Source organism: Nicotiana tabacum, chromosome 3 (genome assembly GCF_000715075.1).
Source record: "Nicotiana tabacum cultivar K326 chromosome 3, ASM71507v2, whole genome shotgun sequence".
Lineage (NCBI taxonomy): Eukaryota > Viridiplantae > Streptophyta > Magnoliopsida > Solanales > Solanaceae > Nicotiana > Nicotiana tabacum.
Window position 1 is genome coordinate 133130871 of NC_134082.1, and position 14442 is coordinate 133145312.

The 14442-nt window shown below is 37.9% G+C and overlaps 1 protein-coding gene across 6 annotated transcripts; it reads left to right on the forward strand.

The window, feature by feature from the left end:
• Positions 1 to 442: 442 nt before the first annotated feature.
• LOC107809608 (disease resistance RPP13-like protein 4) lies at positions 443 to 13960 on the forward strand. Of its 6 annotated transcripts, none has more exons than XM_075249946.1 (4): positions 606 to 729; positions 1830 to 1892; positions 10352 to 10412; positions 11175 to 13960. In XM_075249946.1, exon 4 carries the CDS (start codon positions 11223 to 11225, stop codon positions 13758 to 13760), a length of 2538 nt encoding a protein of 845 aa, XP_075106047.1. In that variant the 5' UTR covers positions 606 to 729; positions 1830 to 1892; positions 10352 to 10412; positions 11175 to 11222; the 3' UTR covers positions 13761 to 13960. The 6 variants fall into 6 exon arrangements, with proteins under 6 accessions (XP_016489752.1, XP_016489754.1, XP_075106047.1 ...); XM_075249948.1 differs by lacking the exon at positions 606 to 729 and adding an exon at positions 1472 to 1683; XM_075249947.1 differs by lacking the exons at positions 606 to 729; positions 1830 to 1892 and adding exons at positions 1472 to 1683; positions 9397 to 9459.
• Positions 13961 to 14442: the final 482 nt, after the last annotated feature.

Genomic DNA, 14442 nt, shown 5'->3' on the forward strand with positions numbered 1-14442 from the left:
CTGTCAAAAAAATTTAACTAAAAAATTTCCTATGATATTTTCCTTTAAAAGTGATTAAAATTTTCCTAAGTTAATTGAAAGACGAAACTTTTAGTTTGAGTTGAATAACAAAAACTTTCCAAGTTTTAGTTGAAAGTGTTTGACATTTTAGATCTAAAAGAAACTGAAAAATAAAAGTTTTAAGTATTAGATAAATAATTAAATGATTGTTCCTAAATAGTAAGAAATTAATTAAATGACTATTCATAAATATAGAAAAATAATTAAATGACTATTTTGTCCGATGTAAACTATATTTTAAAAAGATAAAAAAAAACGAAAATGTCTTTGTGCTTTTAATATAATATAGATAGATACGTAAGATTAATCTAATTAGTTTGGAACTGCGACTTAATTGATCAGATAGAAGTCTAGAAGAGCAAGTGGCTTCGAAATCAACAATGCATTTATTTTCTTCCTTATTCATAGCGTCCACACCTCAGCTTTCAACGAAGCAGAGGGTGAGAGGACCCCGTTGACTTGGAGTTGGGCATAACACTTGGCATTTTTCTTTGAACCGCGTTGGCCCCATTTCTCTCGTTTTCAATCTCTGTGGTTTCCTCCTTTCCTTCCTCCTCTCTAATTATTACACCACTTAAAAACTGCAACTTTGAAAAGGCGAATTCTCAAACTCCTATAGTGATCATAACTAACGCAGCATCTCAGGAGAAGCATCTTCCTTCTTCACAAGTAAGTGTTGCAGGCCTCTGCTCAATTTTCGATCCGGTCTTCTCTTTTTTTTCCGCTCAGCTTATCATGGAAAATTAACTCTAAATTTTCTTAGAGAGGATTCGGACATTAAATTACTAAGTACTTAGTTAGGTGGTTTTAGTTTTGGAACAATAGCTCTTAAGGTTCATTTGGTTCAGGGAGTAGCTAGTTATTCAGAATTTTGATTGTGGATTGTTCAATGCTGGGTAATTATATAAGGATTGTTATAGGATGATTAATAATGACACGAAGATTGTTATGCGGATTTCATACCAAAGCCAAGAAGTAGCTGTGTTATATTTGTATCATGAGTAGGTAATTTAGGTTTTAGTTTAAAGAAGTTGTATGTAACACTCCTCAAATTTATAAAAGTTTCAAGACATACTAAATATAGAATTTAATTTTTATAATCTTAAATTATACTTCTATTACGGATTTAAATCCTTATGATTGATTTTGAAATACTTTTCTAATTATAAATAATTGGACATACAATTAGGGGAAATATTAATAATTTTTAATATTATTAATCAGTAAAAAGTGGGTATCATTAATTATTAGTTAAGTAAAAAAAAAACAGAAATTAACCTTAAGCCCATAAAGTGGTTGATGTAAACAAAGGCTTAAAGCCTTATACAAAAAAAAAAAAAAAAAAAAAAAAAAAAAAACCGTATCTGCCGTTTCAAAAGGCAAAAGACAAAAGGCTTAAAATGCCTTAATCAAGTCAGAAGACTTAAACTTATACGAACAAAGCCTGAAGGCTGAGAATTGTTATACGAACAAAACAGGAGACTTAACCTTCTATTCATTCACGCTATTCTTATACGGGAAAAGAAACAAAACATTGTTCCATTCACGCAGCAAACGCAAGGCACGCAGGCAACAACAAAAAAATTCTAGGGTTCTTTTCAAATCACTAATTCTTGAACTCAGGTATATAAATTCCCTATTGTCAATTATCCTACAGTAGTAGTAGGTAAGAATTGAATAGTTAATTCACTTCTTTCTCTATATCAACAATAAATTTCATATTTAGGTGTAGTACTTTAAAATTGATTAGAATGCTCTGGTTGTTGTAGAATCGATTGTTTGACTGGTGTCGATTGGACTAGGGCCTACGTATTGGCTCGAGAAGTTTTGAGGTGAGTTGATATAACCCTTTACTAAAGTGGTTTAACTCACAAAAGCACGCATACAAGGTGCTTGATAAATTGCTTAAAAGAGTTTATATTTACTTAATTGGAGCGAGTGAGTACCTATTAACTTAGAAGTGTTCTAGCAAAAGTTTAGATGATTTATTATGATATATGTGTGTAAATTTTCAGATTTGTGTTATTCTTATATGCTATTTTCATGTTGAAAATTTATGAAGAAGCAAGAATATTTAGAAATACTTTTACATGTTTATTCATTCCTATGCCATGCCTTACATTTAAGGATACCAACATGAGCATGTACATGATGTTCTATAAAGAAAAGATTTAGACTTGAAAGGTCACAAGAAGAAGTTTTAGAAAAAAAAGATTTTTGGGAGTATCCTTTATCCTGAGAAGGGGTCATCGTCTAGGCCAAGGGTCCTGACCAAGGTGTTGACTTCATGAAACTACTTGTGCCAAAGTAGGGAGCACGCGAGCCGAGGGTCTTGTTGCTAAGAATTTACTTAGCCAGGCTAAGGTATGATACATGAGCGCTGAGAACCATGAAGCTAATGGCACCTCGTGGATTGGGCCTATTCGATCAGGTTGGGATCGAACCCGTGCCGATCACACGGTGACTGAGACAGAATTAAGTCAGGATAGTTGGAACTCCAAAGTATAAAGTGAAGTATTTTTTTTTATAAGAAAGAAAAAGAAAAGAATTTCTTTTAGAATATTCATAAACTGCTATTATGCAATTATTTTAGAATTGTTCTTATAAGCTTATGTTTTATATGCATTTAGAATCTTTGCTCGTAATATATATGTTATTAAAGTTTCGTCCGCTGTCGTTGAGACTCACTGAGTACAATGGATGGTACTGACGTTCTCTTTTGGGAACCTACTTTGGTCTGCGGTACAACGTAGGAACCGATTTTGCAGGCGATCAGGCTACGAGTTAGGACTTCCTTCTCTTCCAGTGCTATTGGTGAGCTCCGCTTTTGTTCGTGGAGTATTCCTTAGAGTTATCTTTATTTAGTTATTTCTTTGTTTACTTAGAGAACTGGCCAGAAAATCTCATGTCTTGAGCAGTGCGTCAGTTTATCAGTAGAGGCTTCATAGACATAGTCGTTGGGTTAAGATTCAGATGTTTTTGATAATAACTTAGCAACATTTTATTGGTTACTACGGATAAAGTTTTGAAGTTGGCTTATTTTAGATATTTAAATTATTTAAAAGTATTTGGTTACAGTAGTGCCTTGTGACATATAAAGTTTGAAGTTATAATAGATTTGATAAGCAGAGATAGTCCGCTCGGTCATGTTTAGTGATCGAGTGCCGGTCTCGGCTTGTTCAGAAAATGGGTCGTGACAAATTTGGTATCAGAGCCTCAGGTTTATGGAGTCTTAGGGGTCTATGAAGCCGTGTTAGTAGAGTCTTGTTTATGGGTATGAAACGCGCCATACTTATAAACAGGAGGCTACAAGCATTTTGGAAAAGTTTCATTTTTCTCATACTTTAGATCGTGCAGTAGATCCTACCTCTAAGAAATTCTCCAATGTATTCGTTTCTCCAAAACTCGCAGAAATGGCTCGTACTCGCAACTCTGACACCGAGACTCAGGATGCTGCTCAAGAAACTATTGCTACTATTGTGGCTCAAGGCAGAACTAAAAAGGCTCTAACTCAGAAAAGGAAAGGTAAATCCTCAAAGGGTGCTCAAGTACCCCGGGTTGAACATGAAGAAGGGGTGGAGCATGATGATCCAGTACCTCAGGATCCAGTGTCGCCCCCAACAGCAGCTCCGATTCAGGCAACTATATCTCCCGCGGTGGGTCAGATGTTTAATGCTATCAACAGTGCTATGGAGATGTTTAAAGCCTTTATGGCCAACCAGAACGAGAGAAGAGATGAGATTCCACCTCAATTAAATAGACAAAACAATTCTGAGTCCTCAAGAGTGAATGAATTTTTGAAGTTGAGTCCTCTAGTGTTCCATGGTTCTATAGTTGATGAAGATCCAATGTTGTGGCTGGAGGGTGTCAAAAAAGCCCTCCGAACGATGAAGGCATTTGATGATGAAGCTGTGGAGCTGGCTGCTTACCAGCTTAGAGATGTGGCTGGCGCTTGGTTTGAGATGTGGGAAAAGGAAAGAGATGAAGATGATGGTCCGCCTACTTGGGAAGAATTTGAAGAGGCCTTCATGGCTAACTTTATCCCAGAAGAGGATAGGGAAGCTAAGGCTACAGAGTTCGAACAGCTCAAGCAAGGGAATAAAAGTGTGCAAGAGTACTATATGGAATTCGTAAGGTTAGCTAAGCATGCTCCTCACATAGTTAAGACAGAAAAAGCAAAAATTCGCAGGTTTGTTGGCGGTTTAGCTTACCACATTAAGGATACGACATCAGCTGCAACGGTAGGGATGACAGCCTTCTCCTCTGTTGTGGGATTTGCCAAGCACTTAGAAAAAGACAGACAACATAGGAGAGAAGAAAAAGAGCATAACAAGAAAGCCCGGATATCGGGCAGGTTTAATGGTACATCCAACGGAGGTGGAAGGGATTCCTTTAATAAGGAGTCATTAGCACCAGCTCAGTCCAGTCATTAGTCAGGTGGTGGGTCTACCTTCAAACGTACTCAGAGTTATGGAAACCAGTCTCGCCAGAATCAGAATTTTAGGACATCATCCTCACATAGCCAGAGTCATGCTGAGCAACATTCACAATAACAAGGTCTTTGTGGAACATGTAAGCGGCAACGTTTAGGTCAGTGCAAGCTCGGGTTTCATGGTTGCTATCATTGCGGAGACATTGGTCATATAAAGGCCAACTGCCCAAAGTTGAGACGTAATTTCAGTGGGGGATCAACTCGTCCTTCTAGTTCCTTAGCTACTGCAGTTGCACCACCTCAGGCTCGTGGGTCTCATAATCAGACTGGGCATGAGGCAAGCAGAGGTGCAGATCGAGTTACTCAAAGAGGGGGTCAACCCCGTTTGTTTGCCACACTTGATCGTCAGAGTGCAGAGGCATCTGCAGAAGTTATTACAGGTATACTTTTAGTATGCTCACATAATGCTTATGCCATAATGGATCCAGGTTCAACGTTTTCATATGTGACTCCATACTTTGCAATAAACCTCGGACTAGAACCTGAACAACTTAGTGAGTCATTCCTAGTATCTACTCCAGTTGGCAAGTCAGTGAAAGTCACAAGAGTCTATAGAGGTTGTATAGTTTCAGTCCAAGGTCGCAACACCAAAGCCGATCTCATAGAGTTAGAAATGGTGGATTTCGATGTGATCATGGGTATGGATTGGTTATCTTCCTACTATGCCATATTAGATTGTCATGCCAAGATAGTCAGGTTCCAATTTCCAAATGAAGAAGTCTTAGAGTGGAAGGGTAGTTCAGCATCACTTGTAGGTAAGTTTATTTCTTACCTTAAGGCACAACGAGTGATCAGTAAGGGGTGTCTCGCCTATTTGGGTCACATCATTAACCCAGAATCAGAACCACCAGCTCTTCAGTCTGTGCCAATTGTTAGAGAATTTCTAGAAGTTTTCCCAGATGACCTTCCCGGACTTCCTCCTGAAAGAATCATAGACTTTAGCATTGATCTCATGCCAGGCACTCAGCCTATATCTATACCTCCTTATAAGATGGCTCCCACTGCCAAGAATTGATGATTTATTTGATCAACTTCAGGGTGCAAAGTACTTTTCAAAAATAGACTTGAGGTCGGGATACCATCAGTTGAGAATCAGGGAAGAAGATATATCTAAAACAGCCTTTCGCACTCGCTACGAGCACTATGAATTTCTAGTGATGTCCTTCGGGTTGACAAATGCTCCAGCTGCATTCATGGACCTCATGAACAGAGTTTTCAAGCCATTCCTGGATACCTTTATTATTGTGTTTATAGACGATATTTTGGTGTACTCTAAGAGTAAGGAAGATCATGCTAGCCTTGCAGACCTTGAAGGAGATGAACTTTATGCCAAATTTTCAAAATGTGAGTTCTGGTTGCAGTCAGTGGCATTCTTGGGTCACGTGGTATCTAGTGAAAGAATAAAAGTAGACCCTCAGAAAACAAAAGCAGTAAAGAACTGGCCTAGGCCGACAACGCCAACCGAAATCAGGAGTTTCTTGGGGTTAACTGGCTACTATAAAAGGTTTGTAGAGGGGTTTTCCTCACTTGCAACTCCATTAACTAAGTTGACTCAGAAAGCAGTTAAGTTCCAATAGTCAGACGCTTGTGACCATAGTTTTCAAGAGTTAAAGAAGAGGTTGACCACTGCACTTGTGTTAACCTTGCCGACAGGTTCGGGTGGGTTCACAGTGTATTGTGATGCCTCTAGAGTGGGCCTTGGTTGTGTTCTTATGCAAAATGGAAAAGTTATTGCTTATGCTTCCAGGCAGTTAAAGAATCATGAAAAGAACTACCCCATACACGACTTGGAGCTTGCAGTAGTGGTGTTTGCATTAAAAATATGGCGATACTACCTTTATGGCGAACATTCTGAAGTGTTTACAGATCATAAAAGCCTCCAGTACATTTTCAAGCAAAAAGAATTAAATTTGAGACAGAGAAGGTGGCTCGAGCTATTGAAAGATTATGACATCAATATCCTTTATCACCCGGGCAAAGCTAATGTGGTAGCAGATGCACTTAGTAGGAAGTCAATGGGTGTCTTGGCCCATCTTGCTGTACAAATGTGATCTTTTGATCGAGGAATTCAAAAACTAGCAAATGATGGAATTAGATTGGACAAGACCGAAGAAGGAGGTATAACTGCTTATGACTTAGCGCAATCCTCCTTTGTTGCGCATGTTAAGGCTAAGCAAGACGAAGATCCGTACTTAGTGAAGTTAAAAGAAGGAGTCAGAAATAAAGAAATCACTGCCTTCACTCTAGGAAGTGACGGAGTTTTGAAGTTGAATGATCGATTATATGTGCCTAATGTAGATGGTATTAGGAAGGCCATAATGGAAGAAGCTCACAGTTCGAGGTACTCTATCCACCCAGGTGCTACCAAAATGTATCTAGATTCGAAAGAGTTGTATTGGTGGAAAGGCATGAAGAAACAAGTAGCAGATCATGTGGTTAAATGTTTGAATTGCCAGCAAGTCAAAGTCGAGCATCAGAGGCTTGGTGGCCTAGCTCAAGATATAGAGATACCACAGTGGAAGTGGGAGATGATTAATATGGATTTCGTAGTAGGTCTACCTTGCACGTACCGTAAGCATGATTCAATTTGGGTTATTCTAGACCGACTGACAAAGTTCGCGCATTTCCTACCAGTAAAGACGACAGATTCCGCAGAGTAGTATGCGCAGTTGTACATCAAAGAAATAGTCCGATTGCATGGTACTCTAGTTTCAATCATATCTGACAGAGGCCCTCAGTTCACGGCGCATTTTTGGCAGGCATTTCAGAAAAGATTAGGTACCAAGGTAAATTTGAGCACCGCTTTCCATCCACAGACCGATGGCCAGGCAAGAAACCATTCAGACTCTCGAAGATATGTTGCGAGCATGTGTTATAGATTTTGGAGATAATTGGTATGATCACTTGCCACTTATAGAATTTGCTTACAATAACAGCTATCAGGCTAGCATCAGTATGGCTCCTTATGAAGCATTGTATGGGCGAAGATGTAGGTCTCCAGTGGGTTGGTTTGAACTATCGGAGGTGCCGTTGATTGGTCCAGAGTTTGTTTGTGAGGCCTTAGAAAAAGTCCAGCTAATCAGAGAAAGATTGAAAGCGGCTCAGAGTCGTCAACAGTCCTATTCTGACAAGAGGCATCGTGACTTAGAGTTCATGGTTGGTGACAAGGTATTTTTGAAAGTTTCACCAATGAAAGGAGTTATCAGGTTTGGTAAGATGGGGAAACTTAGTCCTAGATTTATTGGACCTTATGAGATTATAGAAAAGAAGGGAAATGTGGCTTATGAGCTAGCGTTGCCCGTTGAATTGTCATTTGTGCATCCTGTCTTTCATGTGTCTATGCTTAGAAAGTACATTCATGATGAGTATGCATATAATACCTGCCGATACCATAGAAATTAAGGAAGGCCTGACTTATGAAGAGGTACCTATAGAAATTCTCGATAGGCAAGTCAGAAAGTTGAGAACAAAATATATAGCATCGGTAAAGGTTTTGTGGAGTAATCATGATTCAAAAGAGGCTACGTGGGAGGTCAAGGAAGTTATGAGAGAGAAATATCCATATTTATTTGAGAAAAAAGGTATGTGAACTTAGGTTTGGATTGACATTTATATTTTATTTATTAAATACAAGTTAGCATGTGTTTATGTCCTTGCTAGATTATACTTAGTTATTGAAGTAATTTAGTTTTTGTCAGAGTATATTTAGTTATTTAATAATTTAGTGCCATGCCAAAGTACATTTAACTCCTTAAAGTGATTTACTTTTGCTAAAGTATTGTGTTTTAGATTCTTGTTGGTTATTGTGGTACCTCCTTGCCAGAGTGTGAGTAATTAATTTATCAGCTGTGTATGGTGCCTAAGAATGGCCTGTTATGGTATATTTGGTTGTTGTTGGTGTAGTTGTGGTATTTGTGACAGGGATATTTTTTTGGATAGTCCAAATTACAAGGGAAACTTTGCCGAAATTTTTGAAAATTTAGGGAGAGCCAAAATTTTGAGTCCCTTGGAAGAGTGAGTCGTGCTAAGAAAAATTTAAGAGGTTCAAGGACCTATGGGATGATTGTTAGCTTAAGAATAAGGCCCTAGTGACATTCGAGGACGAATATTTTTAAGGAGGGAAGATTGCAACAATCCTCAAATTTATAAAAGTTTCAAGACACGCTAAATATAGAATTTAATTTTTATAATCTTAAATTATACTTCTATTACGGATTTAAATCTTTGTGATTGATTTTGTATTACTTTTCTATTTATAAATAATTGGACATACAATTAGGGAAAATATTAATAATTTTTAATATTATTAATTATTAAAAAGTGGGTATCATTAATTATTAGTTAAGTAAAAAAAAATAGAAATTAACCTTAAGCCCATAAAGTGGCTGATGTAAACAAAGGCTTAAAGCCTTATACAAAAAAAAAAAAAAAAAAAAAAAAATACGTCTGCCTTTTCGAAAGGCAAAAGGCTTAAAATGCCTTAATCAAATCAGAAGACTTAAACTTATACGAACAAAGCCTGAAGGCTGAGAATTGTTATACGAACAAAACAGGAGACTTAACCTTCTATTCATTCACGCAATTCTTATACGGAAAAAGAAACAAAACGTTATTCCATTCACGCAACAAACGGAAGGCACGCAGGCAACAACAAAAAAATTCTAGGGTTCTTTACAAATCAATAATTCTTGAACTCAGGTATATAAATTCCCTATTGTCAATTATCCTCCAGTAGTAGTAGGTAAGAATTGAATAGTTAATTCACTTCTTTCTCTATATCAACAATAAATTTCATATTTAGGTGTAGTACTTTAAAATTGATTAGAATGCACTGGTTGTTGTAGAATCGATTGTTTGACTGGTGTCGATTGGACTAGGGCCTACGTATTGGCTCGAGAAGTTTTGAGGTGAGTTGATATAACCCTTTACTAAAGTGGTTTAACTCACAAAAGCACGCATACAAGGTGTTTGATAAATTGCTTAAAAGAGTTTATATTTACTTAATTGGAGCGAGTGAGTACCTATTAACTTAGAAGTGGTCTAGCAAAAGTTTAGATGATTTATTATGATAAATGTGTGTAAATTTTCCGATTTTTGTGTTATTCTTATATGCTATTTTCATGTTGAAAATTTATGAAGAAGCAAGAATCTTTAGAAATACTTTTACATTTAAGGATACCAGCATGATTATGTACATGATGTTCTATAAAGGAAAGATATAGACTTGAAAGGTCACAAGAAGAGGTTTTAGAAAGAAAAGATTTTTGGGAGTATCCTTTATCCTGAGAAGGAGTCATCGTCCAAGCCGAGGGTCCTGACCAAGACGTTGACATCCTGAAACTACTTGTGCCAAAGTAGGGAGCACACGAGCCGAGGGTCTCATTGCTGAGAATTTACTTAGTCAGTCTAAGGTATGATACATGAGCGCTGAGAACCATGAAACGAGTGACACCTCGTGGATTGGGCCTATTCGATCAGGTTGGGATCGAACCCGTGCCGATCACACGGTGACTGAGACAGAATTAAGTCAGGATAGTTGGAACTCCCAAAGTATAAAGTGAAGTATTTTTTTATAAGAAAGAAAAAGAAAAGAATTTCTTTTAGAATATTCATAAACTGCTATTATGCAATTATTTTAGAATTGTTCTTATAAACTTATGTTTTACATGCATTTAGAATCTTTGCTCGTAATATATATGTTATTAAAGTTTCGTCCCCTGTCGTTGAGGCTCATTGAGTACAATGGATGGTACTGACGTTCTCTTTTGGGAACTTACGTTGGTCTGCGGTACAACGTAGGAACCGATTTTGCAGGCGAGCAGGCTACGAGTTAGGACTTCCTTCTCTTCTACTGCTATTGGTGAGCTCCGCTTTTGTTCGTGGAGTATTCCTTAGAGTTATCTTTATTTAGTTATTTCTTTGTTTACTTAGAGAACTGGCCAGAAAATCTCATGTCTTGAGCAATGCGTCAGTTTATCAGTAGAGGCTTCATAGATATAGTCGTTGGGTTAAGATTAAGATGTTTTTGATAATAACTTAGCAGCATTTTATTGGTTACTACGAATAAAGTTTTGAAGTTGGCTTATTTTAGATATTTAAATTATTTAAAAGTATTTGGTTACAGTTGTGCCTTGTGGCATATAAAGTTTGAAGTTATAATAGATTCGATAAGCAGAGATGGTCCGCTCGGTCATGTTCAGTGATGAGTGCCGGTCCCGGCTTGTTCAGAAAATGGGTCGTGACATTATAAGTTTTAAATTATTAAGAATTCTTACTATATTGTTCTTTTCTTAAAAACCTGCCTGCTTTAAGTGTAATTTGTACCATTTTAGGTTCTTTTTCCCAGGTGTTGCTAAAACATGTATTTTTGTTTCATATTCTATGGCACATAAAATAATATTAGATCTGGGTATTTGTAATGCGAGAAATAGAAATTGGACCAGACACTGTATAACTAGTTCTATCCCGGGATTATATTCTTACAAGCGGAACCAAACATACTCCTATACAAACTTAAGTATTTCCTTCTTTTGTGGGAGGTAGACTTACGTAGAAAATACTTATGTTTTTTTATGAATATGTCCTTGAGCTCCCTTAGTGATTTGTTCTTTTGGTTTATTAGGTGATCCATTTTCATTAAGCTGCATTTCAGAAATTTGTAGCAGAAGAGATGGTGGATGCGGTGGTCACTGTATTCTTGGAGAAACTTCTGAATGTTCTCACAGAGGAGAGTAGGTTTCTTACTAAATACAGACAGCAATTTGAAAAACTGAAGAACGAGCTGCTATTCATGCAAAGCTTTCTCAAAGATGCAGAGAGGCTCAAGAGGAAAAACAACACCCTTAAAGGAGTCATGTCGTGTTTGCGAGACTTAATTTTCGAAGCTGAAGAGATACTTGAGGACTGCCAGAATCAATCTGCAGATAGTGATCGGGCTACTACATGCTTCCATCCCAAAAGGCTATCTCTTCGCCATCAAACTGGGAAGCGCCTTGCTGAAATCAATGACAGAATCTCGGAGATAAAGCAAAACATTTCAACATATCTTGGAGTACCACTTCTAAAAGAAGGAAGTATGGAGGCACACAATAATCTAATGTCAAGATGGACTTCTTCCCTTTATGACCACACTCAGGTAGTTGGTTTGGAAGGTGACACTGAGAAGATAAAGGATTGGCTATTTGAAGCAAGAGATGGTTTACTTGCCATTGCATTTGTGGGTATGGGAGGACTTGGCAAAACCACTCTTGCTCAGAAAGTCTTCAATGACAGAAGGGTGGAGGATCACTTTGAGAGGAGGATTTGGGTGTCTGTTTCTCAAACATTTACTGAGGAACAAGTCATGAGAAGCATATTGAGGAGTTTAGGAGATGCATGCGTTGGTGATGACCAGTGTGAACTGTTAAGAAAAATAAACCAGTACCTTTTGGGAAAGAGGTTTTTGATTGTTATGGATGATGTTTGGAGCTTGGACAATGCTTGGTGGCAAAAAATTTATGCTGGACTGCCCAAAGGAAATGGGAGCAGTGTTATTGTAACAACGAGAAATGAGCTAGTCGCTCGCAAGATGGGAGTTACAGAAGCAAGAATACATTGGCCAAAATTCCTCAATGAGCACTACAGTTGGTTACTATTCCGGAAGATTGCGTTTGCAGCAAGTGCAGGTGAATGCAATTTCCCCGAGTTGGAGGACGTGGGAAAGGAGATTGTGGAAAAATGCAAGGGTCTTCCTTTAGCAATCAAAGCAGTAGGAGGAGTGATGCTTTGCAAGCCACCTTACTATCACGAATGGAGGCGTATTGCAAATCATTTCCGTGATGAATTGAAAGAAAATGATGACTCAGTGACGGCCTCACTACAGTTGAGCTATGATGAACTCCCTCCTTACTTGAAATCCTGTTTCCTCTGTTTTTCACTCTTTCCTGAAGATTGTGTCATACCAAAAGACCAACTGATCCGTTGGTGGATTGGAGAAAGCTTCATACCTCTGAGAAGTGGTAGGTCATCGACTGAAGTGGGAGAAGATTGTTTCTCACAACTATCCAATCGGTGTTTGATAGAAGTTGTTGATAAGGCTTACAATGGTGTGATCCACACATGCAAAATGCATGATATGGTTCGTGACTTGGTGATCAAAATAGCAGAGGATGATGCATTTTGCACCCCATCTGATGCAACTTGTCGGCATTTGGGTATTAAGAGTGAGATGAATGGGAAGCAACTACTGAGCAATCGAAAGTTACGAGCACTGCTAACAACCACAAAGAGTGGTGAAGTAAACAAAATCCGTTTCGACATTGCCAAGAAGTTGTGCAAGAGTCGACACCTCCAAGTATTGGATCTGTCAAAATCAATTTTCGATTTGCCTCTTTCAAGTTTGTTGGAAGGCATTGGATCTGCCAAACAGCTTACTTATCTCAGTTTAAGCAATACACATCCAATGATTGGAGTTCCAGCTTCCATATCCAAGCTTGAAAAATTACAGATTTTGGATTTCAGCTATTGCCAAAATATGAAAATGCTCCCCTCTTGCGTTCTGACATTTGAGGAACTTGCTGTTTTAGATGTGAACAACTGTGGTTCACTTGAGTACCTTCCAAAAGGATTAAGTAGGCTTTCCAATCTTCAAGTATTGCTTGGATTTAAGCCTGCAAAAGTAAGCCAACCAGGAGGTTGTCGTATAGCTGAGCTCAGACGCCTCACTCGACTCAGAACTCTCAGTTTAAGACTAACTCAAAATGAGGAGATTGGAGATGATGAGGGGAATGTACTGGTAGATCTCCAAGAACTTCAATTTTTAACAATAAGTTGCTTTGGCAGTCAAGATAATGGACTTGCGACCAAACTTGGTAGACTTTATCCTCCACGACAACTCCACGAGCTGATTCTCAAATTTTATCCAGGTAAGACAAGTCCTGAATGGCTTAACCCTACATCTCTGCCCATGTTGCGGTACCTGTCAATCATTTCTGGTGATATTACACAAATGCATGAGAACTTCTGGGGTGATGGTAGTACTGCTTGGAAAATTGAGGGCTTATTGTTGGAATCTTTATCGGATTTGAGATTGGAATGGTCAGCAATGCATCAAGTAATGCCTTCCTTAAGAATACTCAAGGTTAGCTGGTGTCCTGAGTTGGAGTCATTTCCAATTGAAGATGCAGGGTTTAGAGGGGGTCTATGGAAGAAGGATGAACATTGGGGCTGACTAGAGACACTTAAACCCATACATTCTGTTATCTTAGTTTTCTTGTTCTCATTCTTTTGTGGATCCTAATACTATAAATATGTTGTGTTCATGACTTTTTTTTCCTTCAGCTGTAAAAGTTTAATTGTCTAGAGATTGAAAAACATAAGCTTCTTGGATTTTCTTCTGTCGATTCAAGGACTGATCGTTATTATTGTTAAGTCTCATATAGTCTCATATATTTTGCCTCTAGGTAGGGGTAAGGTCTGCGTACAGACTACCTTCCCAGACCCCACCTGGTGGGAACATACTTATATTATTGTTGTTGTTGTCTCATATAGTAAAATGGTGGTATTTACGGATATATCTTGTTCATTCTCTGCCAGTGCTCCAGATTCTCCCGCACCAGATCTTCATGTATGTTGCATTTGTGTTATTTAAATAGAGCGACATTGACTGTAAGGATTCATAAGTCAATCTCAACTTGCTGGAGATTGAGGTAGTGTTAATTGATGTTGACAGTCATATGTTCGTTATCCTGTATCATTGGTCAACTATGGACATGCAGTTAACATCTGGATATTAAACATTCTAGTTATCATACAGTTTCAGTCCAATTCAAAGTTTCTTTGGTTTACAGACCAATTAGATCAATTTTGAGTTGAATTAACATCCATTTATATTTCTTTCTTATATATTAAAA

What these genes read in the sequence shown, in the direction of transcription:
- LOC107809608 (XM_016634266.2), top strand. Translation starts at nt 11,223, where the DNA reads ATGGTGGATGCGGTGGTCACTGTATTCTTGGAGAAACTTCTGAATGTT.